General features: G+C 30.5%; 1 protein-coding gene and 1 long non-coding RNA gene across 3 annotated transcripts; both read left to right on the forward strand.

Annotated features, from left to right (window-relative positions):
- The first annotated feature begins 3,856 nt into the window (after window positions 1–3,856).
- LOC145086157 (putative protein phosphatase 2C 33) lies at window positions 3,857–8,510 on the forward strand. Of its 2 annotated transcripts, XM_079023901.1 has the most exons (7): window positions 3,857–4,213; window positions 4,526–4,573; window positions 4,654–5,018; window positions 5,112–5,474; window positions 5,729–5,846; window positions 7,078–7,301; window positions 7,876–8,510. In XM_079023901.1, exons 3-7 carry the CDS (start codon window positions 4,764–4,766, stop codon window positions 8,227–8,229), a joined length of 1,314 nt encoding a protein of 437 aa, XP_078880027.1. In that variant the 5' UTR covers window positions 3,857–4,213; window positions 4,526–4,573; window positions 4,654–4,763; the 3' UTR covers window positions 8,230–8,510. The 2 variants fall into 2 exon arrangements, with proteins under 2 accessions (XP_078880027.1, XP_078880026.1); XM_079023900.1 differs by lacking the exon at window positions 4,526–4,573 and having other exon boundaries at window positions 3,858–4,213.
- Window positions 5,853–7,068, forward strand: LOC145086158 (uncharacterized). Its single transcript, XR_013700310.1, has 2 exons — window positions 5,853–6,496; window positions 6,673–7,068. It is a non-coding gene; the product is annotated as an uncharacterized LOC145086158 (long non-coding RNA).
- Window positions 8,511–14,226: the final 5,716 nt, after the last annotated feature.

Genomic DNA, 14,226 nt, shown 5'->3' on the forward strand with positions numbered 1-14,226 from the left:
TGTACAAAAAACACCAACAAACTATATGTTTGTTCAAATATTACCCACCGGTAACTGGTTCTTACAGGTTAAATAATGACTTGGCTTAACTATTATGACATGGCATAATAGTTATTAACAAAACAATAAATTATATATTTCTCTTTAAAAATCGATTTTCGGTTTCTTCATGAACGAATAACTTATTCTTCTCCTATGATTGTTCTTCTTCTTCTAAAGTGATGATCTCGAACTTAAGTCCAAAACCCTAATTCTTGACTTAAAGGCAAAAATTGCTCCTTTACCCCTGCCTCAATGGGCCTCCCTCCCCCTAAGGCTCAAATCCATAAAAGCCCAAAAGGCATCCAAGCCCAACTATAAGGCCTCTAAGGTCCAATATGGCCCAAGAACCCCCAATATGGTCTTAAGCCCAAAAAATGACCTACTACAATTAGGTGGGCCCGAGGCCTAACTTAAACAAGTCCATGCATACTCCTAACATATGTTGAAGCCTATGCGATCCGAATTTCAAGCCAGTACGCCCGATGTACTCCTAGCGTACGCCCAACATACGTGGCGGTTATTGACCCTAGCCGAGTCCGTTGGGCGTACGCTATGAGTAGGTCTGGCATACATAGGCCTCGGGCCCACCTAATTGTAGTATGTCATTTTTTGGGCTTAAGACCATATTGGGGGTTCTTGGGCCATATTGGACCTTAGAGGCCTTATAGTTGGGCTTGGATGCCTTTTGGGCTTTTATGGATTTGAGCCTTAGGGGGAGGGAGGCCCATTGAGGCAGGGGTAAAGGAGCCATTTTTGCCTTTAAGTCAAGAATTAGGGTTTTGGACTTGAGTTCGAGATCATCACTTTAGAAGAAGAAGAGCAATCATAGGAGAAGAAGAAGTTATTCGTTCATGAAGAAACTGTAAATCAATTTTTAAAGGAGGAATATATCATTTATTGTTTTGTTAATAATTATTATGTCATGTCATAATAGTTAAGCCAAGTCATCATTTAACATGTAGGAGCCAGTTACCGGTGGGTAATATTTGAACAAAACATATAGTTTGTTGGTGTTTTTTATACAAAAAGTTTACTTGGATGATGTTTTTTGAACATACCAAACTTGGATGATGTTTTTTGAACAATTTTGAAACATAATTACCCATTTGAGTCATTTCCTCTTGTTTTTTTTTACCTTTTCTTATTTTTTTATCGGTAATTGTCGGTTGCCACAATGTTAAATTTGAACAAAGAATGTACTTTGTTGGTGTTTTTTGTCCAAATATTTTACTTTGATGGTGTTTTTTTGGATACACCAAACTTGAATGATATTTTTTGAACGATTTTGAAACATAGTTACCCATATAAGTCATTCTTTTTCTTTTTTCACTCATTTTGTTTTTTAGACATATTTATTTTCTTTCTAATATAATTAAAAACTCAAAATTATTAAAATTTAATTTTCTATAATATTAGTATAGTCAAGAAATATATTTTTTTTAAATAAATTTTTATTTTTTATAAAACCCCCCAAAAAAATTCTCCAAATGCCATGAAAATTTAAGGACTCTAGTTTGTTTTGTTTTGTTTTGTTTTGTTTTTTTTTTTTTTTTTGTTTTTTTTGTGAAAAATAGGTTTTATAAGGGTTCAAGTTTTAATTTGAAGAAATATTAGTTTTTATATATAATATATACTATAAATTTTTTATCTCCAAATTTAAAAAAAAAACATATTAATTGGTTATTCATCTTACTAGTTTAGTATGATCTCAAAAAATAATTCAGAATGTTATGATTTTTAATCTTTTACTATTCAAAATTGTGATGATTGAAATTTCAAACCTTAAATTTCGGATAAAAGTTGAGTCATCATAAAATATTAAACAACGAAGTGTCATATCTCTTCAACAACTTATCAAACCAACCAAATTGACACTTAAAAACACAAGCTAAGGTTGCTCGGATTGAGAGGACAAAGGTAATGTGAAATGCCTTTGTCGAGATGTGCAATGCCCTCCTCTCTCTCTCATGGTAAAATGACACCATTTAAGTAGAGTTTAGCACAAATAATACTAGTCGCACTAGCTTAATAGTGAGTAGCAAAACTTGGGAGGTAGTGAAAGCCTCCCAACCACTTACTAGATAATGATCGACCTTATAAAATTTAATAATTAAAAGGCACAGGGTGTTAAAGAATCCTATCATAAACAAAATGTCTAAAATATTTATTGGTATTCAGGATGAGTGTTGCAATGTTATTTCTAAAAATCCTCCGATCATGAGGAAAAAGATTGTGATAATTGAAGATTATGTGTAAATTGGTAATCATTATTACGAGCATCTTGTAATTTATAGATGTTATATGGTATCTTTGTTATAAAAAAACGTTAAGCTAATTTTTTTGTTAGTGATTGAAGGTAAAATAACACTTTTATTATTAGGGAATATGACTAATTAAGGTAATTAACTTTTCGGTTTATTCATATGTATGTAACTATCTTTTTTTGTACACATCTGAGTAACAAATTTTTTGGAACTGTTTATGTATGACCATTATGACCTGCTGTAGCGGGTTACATCTAGCTACAGTAGGTCATAATTGTTATATGTGAACACTTTCAACAAGTTCGTTATCTAGATATGTACAAAAAAAATAGTTACCCAAATATAAACAAAACCAAAAGTAAGAGTAAATTACACTAATGGTCCCTGTGGTTTGTAGGAATTTATATGTTTGGTCCCTAACTTATTTTTTTTAATTCGGATGGTCCCTACTATTTATTTTTGTTGCGCTTGATCCATGTCTTACCTGAAAAAACTATTGTGCCCTTATTAATTCAAATTTTTTTAATTAATTTTCTTATTTATGTATTTTTTTATATGTTCAAAAAAAAACTAATAGACCCCACATATCTGTATCTCCTCATCTTCTTATCTCTCATCATCCTCAACTTCTATTTCTTTTTCATCTTTAGTGACATCGACGTCTTCACCATTCATTCTTTTTCGGTCCTTCAACTCCAGCGAACTAACACCAAAACCCACTAAAGTGAAGAGACAATGAGTGGGTTATGGTGTTTGTTCGCCAAAGTTAAAAGACCAAAAAAGAGAAGGATGATGAAGACTTCCATGTCATTAAAGATGGAAAGAAAATAGAAGTCGAAGATGATGAGAGATGGAATGATGACCGGTGGGACCCAGATTAAATTTTTCAAATGTGGTTTCAGGTTTACGATGAGGATATACAGATATGTGAGGTGTATTAATTTTTTTAAACATATAAAAACAAATACATAAATAAGAAAATTAATTAAAAAAAATAAATTAATAAGGGCACAATAGTCTTTTTAGGTAAGACATGGACTAAGCGCGCAACAAAAATAAATACTAGGGACCATCTTAGTTAAAAAAATAAGTTAAGGACCAAACACACAAATTCCCCCAAGCCATAGGGATCATTCGTATAATTTACTCTTACTTTTGGTTTTGTTCATATTTAGGTAACTATTTTTTTTTTTTTACATATCTAGGTAACAAACTTAGTGATCACATATAATCATTATAACCTGGTGTAGCTGAATGTAACCTGCTACACTATGTCATAATGGTCATTTATGAACAGTTCCAAAAAGTTTGTTACTTAGACGTATAAAAAAAGATAGTTATCTATGTGAACAACTCGAAAAATTAATTAACAACTCGAAAAATTAATTACCTTAAAAAGTCTTATTCTTTTATTATTAAGACATTTTTAGTATATTGTAATTCATTGTAGCAAGCCCCCTTACGCGACCAATATACCGTGTCCATTTTTTTGTGTTTGACCGACCACCCTAAAAAAATCCTCTGGATTCTAGTAACTTGCTTATCCTTTCCAATTTCTATTTCAACATATAAAAAGGGGTCCATCATTGTTCCAATCACAAAACAATTCGATCTGGGGAGGTTATTAATTGATCACCAGCTCCTTTTGAACTTTGAACTCGAGTTTGATTTCTTAGTCGACATCACTGCAAAGCGAACAACGTTTCATTGAAATGTCCAGTTGAATTTCCAATCTATTAAAGCTTCAAAGTATATTGGTTTTGGTTGGTGGGTTACTAGTGAAAAAGTTGGATCCATTGATTCCAACTTTTCCCCTAACTCTTTGATCTTCGCATTTAGAGGAAGCGCGAAGTGTAATTTACGTTTTTCCAAGTTGGATCTGCTTCGTTTGTGATAGCTTTAATCAGGTACACACATTTTTCTGGTATATATCTTTAAAAGGGATTGGTAATCGTACTCCTGGGTTATTCTTCGTTTAATTACAATCGACTATTTTTCAAATTGAAAAGAAAAATCTTGGTTTAATTCATGAGAATTCTCTTTCTGGGTTTTAACTTGTTCATTTCGAGCACTTTGTCGATTAATTCAATCGGTTTAGTTCATGAGAAATGTTTTTTTTGGGGGTTTTGAGCTGTCGATTTCAACCTCTCTGTCGCTTAACTGTAATTGGTACCTTCAAAAATACTGCCGACTTATTTCAAGCGAATTGTGTATGTAAGGTTTTCAATTGTTGATTTCAAGAACTTATCGCTTAAAACTACAACTGGGTATGCTCAAATTTTACGAAAATTTCTTAATTTCCTTCAAAAGAATCGTGTTAATAGAGTTTTCGATTGTTAATTTGAAGGTGAAATTGTGTTTCCCAAACGATCTACAACGGATTCCTCAATCAATAACCGCGTGTTTGTTTCGTTTGCTGGTCTGGAGTGCATATTAGGCATCATCAGGGCCCTGAGGATGGGGTCCTGCTTTTCTGTAGAAAGCAGGAGCCCTATCCCAAATTCTCCAACTCCAACTCTTGGGATTAAAAAGAAAAAGAATTCAAAAAAAAGGCCACCTGGATTAAGGAGTTCTTCATTTGATCATAGAAGGGAAGAACAACTCCATAGAGTTGCAGGGAGAATGTGCTTAAATGGTTCTAGTCAAGTTGCTTCTCTTTTCACTCAACAAGGCAAGAAAGGAACCAATCAAGATGCCATGATTGTTTGGGAGGTTTGGTTTTCTTTTCCCCTTTGATTTCTTTAAAATGAACTTATTTGACTTTTTCTTTTATAAACCATTGATTTAATGAACTTACTTTTTCAGAATTTTGGGTCAAGAACAGATACGGTGTTTTGTGGTGTATTTGATGGACATGGGCCATTAGGTCATAAGGTTGCAAAGAGGGTGAGAGATTCACTTCCATTAAAGCTAAGTGCACATTGGGAAGTTAACCTTAAAGATAGCAATGATGTTCTTAAAGAGATCATCATGGGAAGCCTCAACTCTGAAGGGACATCCGTTAATTCACCTTCACCCTTTGAAGAAACCGATAAGAACCCTGAAATCTTTCAAACCCTAAAGGAATCATTTTTGAAGGCGTTCAAAGTGATGGATAGAGAGTTGAGTATGTATGCAAATATTGATTGCTTTTGCAGTGGGACAACCGCAGTCACGTTGATCAAACAGGTGAGATGTCATGTTTCAGGATGTGGAGGGCATTTACGTCTTTTTCCACTTACAAGATATCAAGAACAAGTATCTTTTGCATTCACACCTTTTTGGGTTTGACAAAAATTGCAACTTTTTGTCCTATTCACATCATGTCAAATACAGTACAACCTGTCATGTCATGTCTATGACAAACACAGTACAACCTGCTCTGTTTGGGCTTTAGGGTTATGAATATAATTTTAAAAAAATGGTTTCTTGTTTGGTTATAGGGTCAACATCTTATAATAGGAAACATTGGGGACTCGAGAGCTGTATTATGTACAAGGGACAAAAACGACTCTCGTGTTGCAGTTCAATTGACAGTGGATCTAAAACCAAATCTTCCAGGTTTCTCTCTCTTTTCTCTTTGTTTCTTTGTTTACTGTGGACTATTTAAGAATTGCATATTTAAAGAAATATAAAAGAAAGAAATAGCAACGTACTTTTATAGGTTCATTTATTTGTGTATTTTAGCATTCTTTTTTAATTTCTTTCTAATTTCTATTGTCACGTTGTAATTTCAATTTATTCTTATTAAATTATGTACTTTGAAAAAATCTTCCTAATTAAAAGGCAACTAGTAGTAGTTTATTTCCATTGATTTGTTTATTATATTTATAGCATCTTACTTTCATTTCTTCCTATTACATCATTATACTTTCATTTCTTCATATTAAATCATTATATTTTGAAAAATCTTCCTAATTAAATGCAACTAGTATCAGTTTACTTCCATTGATTTGTTTGTTATATTTATAGCATCCTACTTTCATTTCATCGTATTACATCATTATACTTTGAAAAATCAATCAATTTATAGAAATGTCATCCAAATACAAACCAATCTTCAATAAGAAAAAAAAAAATTCAAGTACAATGCTATAATCAGATAGATTCCCCAACATACAAATACAATGCCTTAATAAGAAACGGGCTTTTGTCTTAAAAGTCCTTAAGTTTGTCAAAATGTAACGGTTTTGTCCCTGTGACGATTTTAGGCGTGTTAATGCCTAAAGTTTACCAAGATTTTTTCATTTTTGCCTTTAAGTTTACAAATTTGCACAAAAAACCTTAAGTTTACAAATCTTTTATGTTTTTACTCTTTAAGTTGTTTTCCAAATTTGACATGAAAGTCCTTAAGTTTGTCAAAATGCAACGGTTGTGACGATTTTAGGCATGTTAATGCCTAAAGTTTACCAAGATTTCTTCATTTTTGCCCTTAAGTTTTACAAATTTGCAAACAAAAACCCTTAAGTCTACAAATCTTTTATGTTCTTACCCTAACTATGTTCTCCAAATTTGACATGAAAGTCCTTAAGTTTGTCAAATTTTGTCGGTTTCGTCCCTAGAAACCTGCTATTACATGTAACAATCGCAAAAAAATAATAATAAAAAAATAAAAATAAAAAAACTTGGCAAACTTTGGGCATTAACGAACAAAAAATCGTCACACGGACAAAACCAACAAAATTTAACAAACGTAAGGACTTCAATGTCAAAAAGAGTGTTGTAATACATAAATGAATGAAAGTAGGTTGCTATTTCTTGCATATTTAGTTATGTTTTCTTTTAAATGCAGCGGAAGCGGAGCGTATCCGTAAATGTAAGGGGCGTGTGTTCGCCTTGAAGGATGAACCCGAAGTGGCTAGGGTTTGGCTACCTAACCATGACTCACCAGGGTTAGCCATGGCTCGTGCTTTTGGTGATTTTTGTCTTAAAGATTTTGGTCTCATTTCTGTCCCTGAAGTCTCATATAGGCGCTTAACCGATAAAGACGAATTCATTGTCTTGGCAACAGATGGGGTATTATTATTACTCAACCCCTCTTTTATATCCCATTAAGTCATGTCTGAATAAATGATGTTTCTTCTAAATGGAAGAAACGGCAATGTTCGTTTCCAAAAAAAAAATGTTCTATCATCGTGCTTTCATTTCTTCTTATTACAACACTGTACGTGCAAATTATTTCTTTATGAAGGCATTGTGCTTTGAAAAATCTACACGGTGTTTTATAGTAGTAGGGTAACAGAAACCTGCTACCTTTTAAACCGCTTTACCTTGTTGCTATAAACAATCGTGTAGATTCTTCAAACTACAATGTCCTCATAAAGAAATAATTTGCACGTAAAAGGTTGTAACAAGAAGAAAAAATGAAAGTACAATGATGCAATAAAGGGTTTTTGCATATACCATCAAGCGTTTTCAAAATTCAAACTACTTAGATTTTGAAAGTACAATGGTGTTACCCTATTGCTATAAAAAACCGTGTAGATTTTATTTTTTTGGTAACTCGTTCTTTCTGTATTAAGTCAAAAAGAAACAACAACCATTCAGATAAGTTAACTAACAAATTATTTATTTTTATTTTTTTGAGTAGATTTGGGATGTGCTTACAAATGAAGAAGTGATTGAGATTGTGGCATCAACCGATGCGCCTTCTCAAGCGGCTCAAGCCGTGGTGGAGTCAGCGGTTCGAGCCTGGCGGCAAAAGTATCCGACTTCTAAAGTCGATGACTGCGCGGTTGTTTGTCTTTTTCTCGGATTGGACACATCAGCAACAAAGCGGGACCCGGGGAAGAACGCGGAGGAAGAAGAGTCATCATCCACAATGAATATGGAAACGGGAAAAGACTGGTCTGCCCTTGAAGGGGTGTCTCGTTTGAACACATTACTAACCCTGCCAAGGTTCGATGAAGAAAACCATGAACCGGGGGACAATGGGAAGATTTAAGTGTGGGTATTATCGTCATTTTGCGTTTTTGTCCATGTTTTTGTTTCAAGATTGTAAAGGTTTCAACAACAAACAAAAAACAGCCTCGTAAGGTGTGGTCTGGTTATTGAAGAACCCCGGCTGTTTTAGAGGGTTGGGGATATTGTTTATTTTTGTTCTCTTTCGGGAGGGTAGAATGGGAATTTTGTGAAACCAAATCTTGTCTTTTTTTTTTTTGTTGTTGTTTCAGGATTGTGTGAATTGTCAATTAAATGTTATGTTGATTAAATTTTATAGTTAAATCATCAATGTTATATCAAAATCTACATGAATAGTGTGTTTATAAGTGCTTAAATACGAAAAACATGAATGGAGATACTAAATGATGAGGAAGCCTATGTTTATCGCCTATCTGGCAAAAAAAATGCAATTTTTTCTCTCATCTAAAAAGGTGAAACAAGATGCTGATATAGACTGTTTTTTATTTATCATATGAGAAAAAAACATAACAACCATGACCATCAAGAATAACATAGAACACTAAACATCGGGTATGCTCTTGAGCTGAAATTCTGGAAGGTTACAATCTTAGTTGTATTTTCTTTACACCAAATGTTATCTAAACAAAGTATTGTCGAATGATGTTTAAAAAATATTTGAGAAATGATTGAGAAATTGAAAAAGATAGGATTTAATGGGAAAACAACTCAACGTGATTTCTCTGACTTTCTCTGTTAAGTTATTTTTTGTATTAAGTAAAAAAGAAGCATCCATAAATGAGGCATCACTTCAATATTTGTTTTATGAAGCTTACAATTATAAAAAGAGAACTTGCCGATATGGGACACTAACACACCCCAAGATACAAAGGCTCGATGAAATTCAACTAGAAGTTTCGAGTCCCTAAACTAGGTTGCAATATGATTTGTGAAGTCCTAAATTACTTCTAAAAGAGCCTTAAAAGAGAGTGTACTCTCTCTCTCTCTCTCTCTCTCTATATATATATATATATATATATATATATATATATATATATATATATATATATATATAGAGAGAGAGAGAGAGAGAGAGAGGTTTTTTTGAAAACCAAAAGATTTATAAGAACTTACGAACTCATAATCAACTCATCATTTTTCAAAACCAGAAACACAAATCTTCTCCAAATGGTGCGTCTAAATCATATCTAGGTTCAAAAAAATTGACAGAATTTTTTTTTTTGGGTATTTTTGGAAATGTGGATTTATGCACAATCAACAGTCCATAAGACTGTTGATTATGCTAATCAACAGTCCATATAACTTTTGATTGTGCATACATGCAAATTTCCAAAATGAATTAAAAAATTTGTCAAATCTTTTTTTAGCCTAGGAATGGCTTAGACGCATCATTTGAAGAAGATAGAAATTCATATATATATATATATATATATATATATATATATATATATATATATATATATATATATATATATATATATATATATAACAAAACTATTTGTTTTCTAAAATTACTATTGATAATTACTCGCGTTAAATGGTATCAGAGCCAAGAAAAGTTTTTGGAGTGGTTATGCATGATATATTTATTTCAAATTTATTTAATTTTGGTTTAGTATCCTATAAGAAATTTATAAGTTTGAATAAGCATGATTCAGAGACAAAACCAGTGATTGGTTGGATTAGCGTAAAGCGCGCAGATAAGGACGTAAGTCGCAGTGCCGGACCACAATCATCGTCGGGACGATTCCCCTCTGCTTACCATTATTAAAACAAGTAAGTTTTCTTATAGAATTTTAAAGCAAAATTAATTAAATATGAGTAAATTTTCAGGCATACTATCCAAAAAATATGTTCCTGGTAAAAATATCAACAATGAACAAGATAATGATGATAATCAAATAAATTCTATTGAAGAAACCGTTAATAACATAGAACAAAGTTTGAATAATTGGACAATACCTAAAACTAATATTAATACAATATATAGAATAGAAACTTTTGATTATTTTCAAGGTTATTCTATTAAAATGACAAAACAAACTTTGTCTATTGGTCAAAACCAACAAAATTTATATTTGTTATCATCACGATCTATTCTAGAGCATAGAACGAAATATAAATTTTTACATGTCGGTTTAGTCCAAATTGTTATCAAGCCTCTATTTAGAATTGGAATAGATGCCCCTGTTCTCCTTATTTTAAGAGACAAGAGACATAAAGATTTTCAAAATTCTATTTTAGCTATGGCTGAAACAAATATTGTTAATGGACCTATTTATTTCAATTGTTATCCAAATTTCTCTGTAGGACTATTTGATAAAAATATTTTAGATACTTTGGTTTTAACTATAGAAACAAAAAATTTAGAATTTAAAGATGATACAAAGCCTTTAGCAATAATTTATCGTGTTTGTTACAAAACTATGACAACTACACTTGAACCAAAAACACGTTTATCAAGTCCTAGAAATGAAACAATTATTTTTGAAGCGAATACTAATCATACCAAAGTTCACACACCAAAAAGATTAAAATGGTCTGATATAACTCAATCATGTAATTGGAACTTACAAAATGTTATTGATCCAAAACCATTAGACTCTTCAAAACAAATCTCAAATATTATTGAATATAATGATGGTTCTGTAGATATAAAATTTTCTTCCTTAAATATTTCATCATCCAGATTATCAACTTCTTTTATCCCAGAAACAGGCTCTTCAAAATCTTCGTTATTAAAGTCGAGATCTTTAAAACTAAAAACTATTGACTATACTAATTCTATTCCCAAACCATTATATCAAGATGATCAAAATAGTGAAAATAGTCTTCCTAGTCCTACTAAATCAGGTTTTATTGATGAACTTCAAAATTTTAAACAACAATTATGAGTTCTAAAATACAAATTAATTGTTCACAAAATAATACGCTTTGGGCTAATATGTTAAAAAGGCATTGGAAGATAAATTCTAATATATATGCAAAACCATTCAACATTTAGAAGAAACTAGAACTCATGAAAATTATAATTTATACAAAATACCTCCATATACTAATAAATATAATAAACAAATAGAAAAAATTTCTAGGCTAAAGATAGGAATAAAAAAAATACGAAAAATCAAGAAGTCATAATTTAGAATCGATAAAGCATATTTCTTCAGTCCTAACAAAAACAACATGTTAAAATGAATTTCTCGAATTTAGAATATCAAGTTGATTTTGATTACTTAAAAGATATTGAGTATTATAAAGATTATAACAATAAAAAAAGAGCTTGGCACGAAGAAAATTTTTCATACTACTTAAGATTTCTCCATTTAGGTCTTTGGGAAGATTATGTTTTATCAAATAAAATTCATTCTCCTTTTTTTCAATGGTTTGAATTAATTTATGCCCCTAAACATAAAATAAATTACCCATTTAAAAATGATTCTATCACTCCCATTTTAGAGAAAAAAATATAAAGATATTATTTCTAATAAAGAAATTATTGCTAATTTTCCACCAAAAGGAGAAATTATTATTAACGATATGTTTATTGCAACTCCTTTAGTTCAAGCCCCAAATCAATTAACTACTGAAAAGGGTCTTCAAAAAATTATTTACCAAAATAATTATGCAAATGAAACCTTATCTAGTATTACTGAGCATTTAGTTAAATTTGAAGAAAAAAATTTCAAAGATAAAAACGTTAATAAGCAAGATATGGCAAGCACTAGTAATTTAAGTTTTGTTCCTTGCCAAATCGATGGTAATTTTAATCTAGGAAATACAGATTTAATTAACGAATTAGAAAAAAAACTTTCAAAACTTCATATCTCAAACACTAATAATATTAATACTCTTACAAATGAAGAATCTGAAAATAGTGATATTAATAGTGAAACAAATTTGGAAACTCTTGCTCAACAATTTGATACAAATGATGATATTAATCAACTCACTAATGACTTTTCAAATCTTAATAAAATTCATCAATCAAAGCAAAGCACTGTCGGAAAAAATCCAAAACCAACCATAAGAAATTATTCGAATAGACCCTCTCTTCCAGATGTTCAACTTGAAGAACGAACTTTTCAATTTGATCGTTCTCAATATGATGGTAATTTTGTTTATGAATGGAATATTGATGGCCATTCTGAACATCAAACTATGAATATTGTACAAGAAATGACTATGGCTGCTAATGCTTATAAAGCTCATAATAACACTCAACTCCAAATTGTTAATATTATTACTTCTGGTTTTACTGACAGTCTTAAAGGCTGGTGGGATTTCTATATTTCACAAGAAGAAAAAGATTATATTTTATCTGCTAAGAAAACTATTATAAAACAAGAAAATAATCAACAAATACAAACGTTTGAAGATGATATGGTTAACACTTTAATATTTCCTATTATCAAAAACTGTGTAGGAGATCCTACTACTTTTCAAGAAAAAACTTCAGAAATTTTAATGAATTTACATTGCAGAAAACTTACTGATTTTAGATGGTATAAAGATAATTATCTTGTTAAAGTTTTTTCAAAACCTGATTGTAAAGAGTCTTATTGGAAAGAACGTTTTATTGCTGACATTCCAAAACTCTTTGCAGAAAGAGTTAGACAAAAATTAAGAGAAAATTTTAATAATACCATCCCTTATCAAAATTTAACTTATGGAGATTTAGTAAACTATATTAATAAAGAGGGATTAGCAGTTTGTGTTGATCTTAGGTTTAAAGAAAAACTAAAAAAAGATAGAATTAACAGTAAAAATGAATTGGGAAATTTTTGCCAACAATATGGTTATCAGCCCTTAAATGGTCCGTCTACTTCAAAATCTAAACTATTTAAGAAAAGATCTTCAAAATATTCCAGGAAAAAGAAATATAATCTTCCAGAAAATTATAAAAAGGGCAAAGATTACGCTTCGAAATCTAAAAAAACTTATAGACCAAATTATAAAAAATCTAAAAGAAAATCAAAAGATATTATTATTTGTCATAAATATGGGTGTAATAGTCATACAGCTAATAATTGTTATGCTAAGACAAAAATAAATGAGTTAAATGTCTCTGAAGATTTGAAAGAACAAATAAGAAAAATTATTTTAAATACTGATTCAGATTCCGATGAAAGTATTTCTGATTTTCAAACAAATGATTTAAATATTCTCGAAAAATACTACTTCAAGTTCAGAAGATTCTGATATTTGCGAGTGTATTGGTAAATGTCACTGTAATAATTTAATCAATGTAATTACTAGTAGTTCCATTAATGTTCTTTCACAAGATGATAAAGATCTTTTAAACTCTCTTGATTCTATAAAAGATAAAAATATCCAAGAATTGTTAATAAAACAGATGCTTAATAAAACTAATAGCATAACTCCTGCTAATAATGAAAAATTTAATTTAAAAAATATATATGAAAGATTTATTGAAGCAAAACCAATTTCTATGCAAGAACTTCAAGAAGAATTAAAAATAGTAAAACAAGAAATAAAAAATAAAATTTTAATTTTAGAAAAGGAAAAACCTTCTACTTTTAAAAACAAAAATATAGAAATTAATAACGAAGAAGAAAATAAAATTGAAAATGTAACTATTGGTAAACTTATAAATAATCAAGTTTCTCAAAAATGGAACACTCAAATTACTTTAGTCAAGGATAATTTTAAAATCAACCTAACTGCTTTAATTGATAGTGGTGCTGATATGAATTGTATTCAAGAAGGAATTTTTCCTACACAATTTTATGAAAAAACTGCATCTAGACTTACTGGTGCCGAAGGTACAAAATTAATTGTAAATTATAAAGTTTCCGATGTTCATATTTGTAATGACCAAGATTAATGTTATAAAACTCACCTAATTTTAGTAAAAGATCTCTCTTTTCCTTTAATTCTAGGAACGCCTTTCATTACAAAACTATATCCTTTTATGGTTCATGATGATTGTATAAGAACCAATGTTTTTGGAAAGGAAATTATATTTAAATTTTGTGAACCTCCTCTATATTCAACGATT

Source organism: Lactuca serriola, chromosome 2, assembly GCF_051521515.1.
Source record: "Lactuca serriola cultivar US96UC23 chromosome 2, Lser_US96UC23_V15, whole genome shotgun sequence".
In the NCBI taxonomy this organism is placed as follows: domain Eukaryota; kingdom Viridiplantae; phylum Streptophyta; class Magnoliopsida; order Asterales; family Asteraceae; genus Lactuca; species Lactuca serriola.

What these genes read in the sequence shown, in the direction of transcription:
- LOC145086157 (XM_079023901.1), top strand. Translation starts at nt 4,764, where the DNA reads ATGGGGTCCTGCTTTTCTGTAGAAAGCAGGAGCCCTATCCCAAATTCT. An exon ending in ATGCCATGATTGTTTGGGAG is followed by an intron (nt 5,019 to 5,111) that starts GTTTGGTTTTCT and finishes TTACTTTTTCAG; the next exon opens with AATTTTGGGTCAAGAACAGA. An exon ending in TTGTCTTGGCAACAGATGGG is followed by an intron (nt 7,302 to 7,875) that starts GTATTATTATTA and finishes TTTTTTGAGTAG; the next exon opens with ATTTGGGATGTGCTTACAAA.